General features: G+C 36.0%; 1 protein-coding gene across 1 annotated transcript in view; it reads left to right on the top strand.

The window, feature by feature from the left end:
- LOC106877783 (kelch-like protein 10) overlaps positions 1–8,235 on the top strand; it is an 18,369-nt gene extending 10,134 nt beyond the window's left edge. The window contains exons 4-5 of the mRNA XM_052968050.1: positions 4,323–4,414; positions 7,950–8,235. Of these exons, the coding sequence (XP_052824010.1) occupies positions 4,323–4,414; positions 7,950–8,094 (237 nt within the window). The 3' untranslated portion in view covers positions 8,095–8,235. The remainder of the gene's footprint in view (positions 1–4,322; positions 4,415–7,949) is intronic.
- Positions 8,236–8,375: the final 140 nt, after the last annotated feature.

The following is an 8,375-nucleotide window of genomic DNA, read 5'->3' as shown; positions in this document are numbered from 1 at the left end:
GATTACATCGACCCCAGCACTCAACGGGCACTTAATTTATCGACCTCGAAAGGATGAAAGGCAAAGTCAACCTCGGCGGAATTTGAATTCAGAGCATAATGGCAGACGAAATACTGCTAAGCATTTCGCCCGGCGTGCTCACGATTCTGCCGGCTCGCCGCCTTTATATAAGATGTATATATAATTTGCTTATTGCGCGAACTAAGATATACAGCATAAACATCATTTATTGAAATATAATTTATAATAACTTCATTTTTAGATCTTAGATTCAATTAGATACGTATGTGTTTGAAGACTATACGTTATACAGGCTTTTAAAAGTGTTATGAATATAGTTTCCCCTTACATACGTGGTTTGGGTCACGATATAGCCGCCAACATTGGTCAGCCATGATACCTTCAATCCAAAATATCAGGTATTGTGTTTTGATTGCCGGAAAATCTTGAGTGAAACGTTCTCATTGCTCATCGCTTAAAATAAGAGTGTATTATGTACATTTTAAGGACACCTTCAACCCATTCCTTTAGATGCATTAAGGAAATTCTCAACTCCACCACTATGTACATCGGACTTATTCCCCATGCATAACCATTTAAATGCCAGTTATGTTCTATATTACCATATATTGAAGATTTATTTAAATTCAAAATCTTTTACAAGCCTTGATTTTCAGTATTGTTCGTAATTTTTAGTATTTTTATCTTCTGCTGTTGATTTAGATTTCATTTCTGCAGGATTTCATTAGAGTAGGTTGTGTATGTGTACATTTTGTGAGGTGTGGGATTTTTGTATATGCATAATTCAAGACGTATAGGTTGAAGGAGTACTTTGAGTATTGATTTTCAAAGTCTGCCAATTCAAACTCGAGAATTGTGGAATTGTTTGTTTTCATATTGTTGAATTTGAGTAGAAACAAAAAATAGAAAAAGATGTAGTCGGAGGAGAAAGAAAGTTCTAAAACATAAAGTGTTCTCTTCCAATTCGTCTTCGTTTCCGTTTTATTTAGTAGATATTTATTTTTAAAATGTATTTTATAATAGTCATAGCTGTAAAAGGCAGAACTCGCAACAACAACAAAAATACTGTAGACGAATAATACGCTGAACACTACAAACGAAAGAAGTCCAGAGTATGTTCCAGGGGAAGGCTTTAGTATATGAGCATTTGCTAAGATATAAACTATTCTTATAGCTAGTTTGTTATCTTGAGAAGTAGTATGCATCTGCAACTCATAAATTTACCGTGTTATAACGAATGTAAAGTTTACTAATTTAAAAATTCCAGATAATTTGAGAAACTTATTCTTTGTATTGTAATTTTAAAATATATTTTATTAGTAAAATTATATTTGTCAATCATTTAGAGGAATGTGTTCCTTCATCCCATGAGAAATGAGGACACGTCCTTACCCGTTTTCTCTTTATAGTCCCTACAATGCATAAGTATAGAAAGGACAAGAACGCGTATCATTAAGGTTTCATTTGTGAGCTAGTACTGTAGGTTGATGCCTTACTTCTAATAAATCGTGTTTGAAAGAAATGCTTGATTGTCAATCGAACCATTTCACTTTATCTACTGCTCGTATCTGCAATTTATCTTCCCAGACATCAGTATTCTCATACAGAAGTTATGTAAGCTTAGCTACATATATTATTATGTAGTAGGGCATGAAAAGTGAGGACGTTAGTGCTTCGTAAGGAACAGGGTTACCAAACTTTTTCAGAAGAAGCAAGCTCCTCGGCTGTGGTTTCAATCCTTACTTCTATATAGATATAGTACATAATGTTATTTTTGTTGTTCCCGCTGTTTAACTCCAAGTCAGGTCTGACTGTCCAGAGTATCTACTACAGATGAGGAAAATCGGTGTGTGTTTGTTTGTGGCGTTGTTAGCTAACTCCTCCTAGATCGTTTTATTGATTTTGATGAAACTTGACACGTGAGTAGAACTCATGTCTAGAAACCTCATGACTACTTAGATTATTGAAAAAATCGATAATACAGCCCCTGGAAGGGACCTTTATATCTACCTCATATAACTAATTTTTGTAAACATCTAAGGGAAATAACCCATAGCACCTGTACGATATTTTTTAAACACTCAAGGGAAACAACCCATTTCATTGTTTATGTTCGATTACTTTGAATATTGATTTTTTGTGTGTCCTATTTCTAATTTCTGCGGACAATATCACTTTTATACTTTATTTGACCCGTGAGTAGAACTCATGTCTGGAAACCTCGTGACATACTTAGATTGTTGAAAAAAAAATCGATAATAGGGCCCTTCCAATGGATCCTTCTATCTACTACATATTACTAATATTTTATTTAAACGACCCAAAGGAAATAACCCATACCACCTTCAGATTTTAGCGAAGCGATCAATATTTGATTCTCACGATCAGCATTTCACTACTCAGTTTTCAACTGCTAAACATTATTATTGCATTTCCTCAATTTGAATCTTAAACATTAAGGACTTCATTCATACATACTTTTTTGAATGCCCATTAATCTGATAATTTTGCACTTTTACAGTTACACTTTTTCCATAACAGTAGATAAATGTTTTATTCCACAACGTATTTGTAGTGGTTTCATGCAGGCATAGCGTGGATTCGATCCTCGATTGCCAAATTTCACTTAACACTTCAACAACGCTTTTCTCACAGTAAAACAGTAGTTTTTTCTGTGAATGACAGCAGTTATACATTTCCCAGATGTCTTCGCTAAGCAGAATAATGTCTTTGCCTCTCACCAATCTCCGACAATCTTTCTCATCAACCTCCGACAACCTTCCGCGCCAACCTCCGAAAACCTCTTTCCCAACCTCCAACAATCTCTCCCTCCTCCAAGTGACAGTTTTTTTTTACTTTTTCGTGACGGAAAATACACCATTTGTGGCAGTTATGACGAAATTGTTTTCTTATATCAGAGTAATAAGGTGTTTCAATAGAACATCTTTACCCCTGGGAATTGTCGGGTACACAAACTAGTAAATATATCTATATCCTTTTTATTTTTAGACATGTGTCTAGCAATAGCTTATTCATCGTGATCTTCCTTTTTAAGACATAACATGCGATTTGAGTGAGATCTTTTCGATATCTCGACCTTCAAGAACTTGTACATTGTGTATATCAGTAGCAGTTTAAAAGAAAACACCTTATTCTACACGAATACAAATGTTAGTTGCTTCTGATACTCTCTTGTATGCAATGATGAAAATGGATATTAGGACCGAGGCGTACGTTCAGGTCCGAGAGGCCGAGGTTGGGACGGTGGGACAAAATTCAATAAGGCACTCACCTCTGTAAGCTAAAAAATATAGGGAATGCCATTCCCTGTGTACTGTCCCCTATTTCCATCACTGCTTGTATGCCTGGCAATTTACACATGTTAAAAAGGCGGTGAGCTAGCAGAATCATTAGCACGTCGGGTAAAATACTTAAAGGCATTTTTTTTGTCTTTACGCTCTGAGTTCAAATTCGACCGAGGCGGACTTTGCCTTTCCTCCAGGGTCGACAGTCGGGCACCTGAGTCGATGTAATCGACCTATCTCCTCTCTTGAAATTGCTGGCCTTGTGCCAAGACTTGAAACCAATTTACACTTGTTAAAATTTTAAACTGGTGTGGAAGAAAATAGAGTGGGTTTTTTTTAAACATTATACGTTTATTTTCTTTATATTTTCATCGCTTTCAGTACGTTTTACATTTTCTGAATTAAATACATTTCTCCAACAATTATTCCCAACGGCAGAAACGTTAGCACGCCAGGCGAAATGCTTAGCGGTATTTCGTCTGCCTTTATGTTCTGAGTTCAAATTACATCGAGGTTGACTTTACCTTTCATCCTTTCGGGGTCGATAAATTAAATACCAGTTGCGTACTGGGGTCGGTTTAATCGATTGTCCCCCTCCCCCAAAATTTAGGGCCTTGTGCCTAGAGTAGAAAAGAATTATTCCCAACATCAACAATCAAAATCTTACCTTCTCTTCACAAAAGAAATTTTTACAACTTTGTAACTCCTTCTTAAAATTCAGTAATTCAGTCGAGACGAACTAACACTGAGGAAGTTCGACTTCACAGAAATAGCAGCCAGATCATCTTCAAATCATGCACTACCGTTTTATAAATAAAATATGATACTGGATAAAAAAGAGATCCCTAAAAAAAGGAGATAGCTATGATCTGTTTGATCATCCTTGACCTGAAACTAAAACAAAACAACAGCAATCGATAAAATAAGTTTAATTTTTGTGTATATGTGTCTCGAAAAAAGGTATCGAATTAATTATAATGTAATAATTAACTCTAGATTTTAGACGACAAGGTATTTGTAATTGGAGGCGTGGCCGACGAGAACAGTATATACAACGTAGAATATTACGACATTGTTACTGAAAAATGGTAAGTAATTATATCATAATTTATGTTATTGCATCTTCTTCATTTTATATGTCATCTAGGCTCAAACGTTACAAAGGTTACATGTGAATCCCATCCACCTGTAACCATCATTTATGCAGCACTAAGAGAATTTCATACACAGTAGGAACACTTTGGTTTTTGCTCTGCTTCAAGATCCCCAAGACACTGGACACATTTTTTATGTTTTTATTTATCATTAGTCCATATTAATAATTTTGAAAGTGAGCGAATCTTTTTTAAGTTTTTATTCGACCACTGGAATATTTTCAAATTTTCTACTGATGTAGTTTTGCATTCTGAAGATGAAGATTACATTCATTTTCTCACGCAATTAATAATTAAGAAGTTATAAGCCTTTAAAGTTATGCAATTTTAACTTATCAGAAGCGTCCATTTCCGACATACCAGAAGTCGCAATTGTCTGTTTTCTTGTGAGCAACGACTCTTGCTCTTAGGAGTGTGGTTTTTGTATTCCTGGGTGAAGGAACTGACAACAGCCCATTGGTTGATTCAGTAAAATCAATGAGTACAGATGAGCAGAAAAATTGCTTTTGGTATTTAGTTGCGTAGATTATGCGTTCAAATCTTGACGATGTCGACTTTGACCTTTGTCCTTTCAAGTTCGATAAAATAAAATAACAGTTTAAGTACTGGATTCGAGCAATTCGGCTGTTCTTTACTCCCTGGTCTGTGCCTATGTTCGAAAACATTATTATTATCGAATATTATATGAATTATGACAGAATTGGGATTAAAAGTATCTTAAATTATTGGAGCGTTACACACTCCAGTAATCTGTTTATCATTACTTACACACAGTATTAGCAAAAATTTGTAGACATAATCTACAATACAGTAGAGCATTAAAGATATTCAACTCCGCTCAAATGAGTAGTAGTAGTAGTAGTAGTAGTAGTAGTAGTAGTAGTAGTAGTAGTAGTAGTAGTTGTTGTTGTTGTTGTTGTTGTTGTTGTTCAACAGGTCAGCTTGAGTCATCCAGTCTTTCTTCAGCATTGGTTATCATTACTCAATGGATCCTATTTCCTACTGGCGGCCTACCCTTTCGATGCTGTGAAAAGGGTAGGTCGCTGCTTAAGTCTGATGAAGCATAGAACCAGTGTTGTCGCAAGTGTTGTTGCTAGAATGCAAAATAGATACTGCAAAACATCTCACCCAAAGACATCTCACCCAATGCTCTAACAGTTCCACGCACCCCTATTCTAGATTATTGTTACTTTCTTTTTGTTGGCCCTGAAAGAATGAAACGAAAGTTGACCTCAACTACACTGGAACTCGGAGTGAAAAGAATCGGAATAGATACCACTTATCATATTTTCCAGCATACAGCTCGACATGTGAACATGTAGTATAGTATAAACATTCAAATATCGTCACTATCTTTTCAGATCCTGCTGCATTTCACATGGAAATTTTTCGTCCTCCAAGTTTGTTTTGATGTACAAGTCGGACTACCTTTTTAGGCTGTAAATTCTGACTCAAAATATTCAACTTGTATGGTGGAAAATACGGTGCATATCAGCGGCCGTATTCTCCTTTATGGCAAGTTCGTTTTTGTATCAGATAAAACAGAAACTAAAAGCTAAAAAAGAGAACCAACGAGAGAATCTTTATATACATGATCGCTCGACTTACTAGATTTAGCAGCCAAATATCCTTCATATTGTACCATACTTCGCTTAAAGTAAAGCAAAGGATATGTTGAACGAAGAAGTCTTAGAAGTACCAAAAAATTAAGTAGGCAACTTTCATAGCACAATGAAAATCAATATCAACACATTGTCGTTTAGATTCAATCAAAAGTTAGTGAAGTAGTAGAGCGGAGTGGCAGAATGTAAAGGGAACAAATGCCAAATATGTTGCTAAGTATTCAGTTTCGACCGACTAGTTCAAATCCAGTTGGCTGACATAATTTTCCTTGCATCTTGAAACAAATGAAAGAGGTAACAATTAGATACTGTAAGTCGATTCAATATTCTATATCGTTGCCTTTGCCACACTCTTGGATGGGAAAGGTAGTGCAGGAAATCGAAGGATTGTGTGTGAGTGTTTATATGTATGTATGTATGTTCTTTTTCTCTGGGTTTTATTTAGTCTTCTTAAGAGAGTTCAAGCCAGTTGCGAACATAGCGTCAAGACTTTTTGAATTAAGAGAGTTCACGGTGTATGTGGTTGAGTTGGCATGTTGGTTGAGCTGTCGATGCACACACCCAATAGATGCAAGTGCATGTATCTATTCATCTAGAGGATCTCAGATGGAGAATCTTTTGAACGTCTTACAAATCTTCACTGCGCCACTAATAGATTGAATTTGGAGAAACCGCGCCAGTTTCTTTTGTTCTTTCTTTGAAAGTAAGGTTTTGTGTAAAGTTGTAAGTACTTAGCCTAATGCATTTATGATGATGGGTACAATCGAGAATTTATAGCCAGGGTACAAGTTCCGCATTAATTCACCATAAATGTTCTCTTTTTCTTGGACTTTTAATGGTACATTCACATCTACTGGGTGGCTGTCCGCTAAAGCAGTGCATGACTTTTGTTTCCTGTCCTACAGAACAAAATCAAGTCTGTTACGTTTGCACCAAATTTGCTTTTATTGGAATGTTCCACAAGAATTCATTACTGGTTCTGACAAGCTTTTGATGTATATTATCAGGGCAATGCCTCAGGGGTAGGTAGTATCTTGTAGACATTTTGAGCGACCGCTGATGATATCTACCTCACTGGTATAGCAGAGCCGACATCTATCATAATATGGAGGTTTAGTAGTATCTTTGTTTCTCTTATTTATCAGGTATTTAGTAGATCACTCCTGTTCCTGGATAACAAAGGTATATCCTTCTAGGTAGAATGTAATGTATTTAACACAGGTCCAGGAGAGGTCACACTTCTTGTCAATGATGTTGTTTTCTTCTAGCTCACAGGATATGTATCCATGCATTGCTTTTTGCTGGTATGATGCCTGCTTCTCCTCCAAGCTTCTATTTAGGTAGACCAGGCCACACGAGATAGCTGTATTCTCAGAATATCTGTTCAGTTGTTCTTCTCTAAAGATAGGTTTATGTGCAGATTTGTAGATACATAACCTACTGCACCTATGATGATAGATACGAATGAGAATTTATAGTCACAGTACAAGAACTGTAAGTTCCGCATTGATTTGCCATAAAATTTCTTTTTTACCTGGACATTTGATTGTACATTTACAACAGTGCATGATATGTATGTATGTATGTATGTATGTATGTATGTATGTATGTATGTATGTATGTATGTATGCATGCATGTATGTGTTGTGTGTGTATGCATAGACGACACATATGCATGCATAAACGTGTATCTATATCTATATATAAAACGATTTGAGCCATCAAATGTTTCTTTTCAGGAAGTGATATTTAATTTACTTATCATTAAGAAAGACGAAAAAGAAACTGTGATTATTAATTATTCTTGAATAATTAATGAACTGTTCTATGTTTGCCGTTATTTGCAGGCATAATGTAAGTCACATGAACATTCACAGACGAGCCCTCAGCGCATGCGTCCTCGAGGGTCTCCCCAATACCTACCAGTATATTGCGCATCGACATCAAAGCGAAAATTCCGGAAAACAACGTGCCATTAACAAAGAACAGTAACACATCAATCAAATAGCAACAACAACTAACAACCTAACAAACAACAAACAAATAAAGCGAGAGTTGAAAAATAAACGAAAAGATACAAATTAAGAAAAGAATATGGACAGGAAATTAAAGTTTATACAATCATAAAATTTATATTTGCTGTGTAGTTTTCTCTCTGTCAATGTCTCTGTCCGTCTGTGTGCCTGTCTATCTCTCTCCCAGCCTCCACACTCTCTCTCTCCCTCCCTCCCCACTCTCTCTCCCTCCCTCCCTCCATCCCTCCCTCTCTCTCC

The sequence above is a fragment of the Octopus bimaculoides genome, chromosome 5 (genome assembly GCF_001194135.2).
Source record: "Octopus bimaculoides isolate UCB-OBI-ISO-001 chromosome 5, ASM119413v2, whole genome shotgun sequence".
NCBI classification, from domain to species: Eukaryota; Metazoa; Mollusca; class Cephalopoda; order Octopoda; family Octopodidae; genus Octopus; species Octopus bimaculoides.
This window is presented reverse-complemented; position numbering and strand designations above follow the sequence as displayed.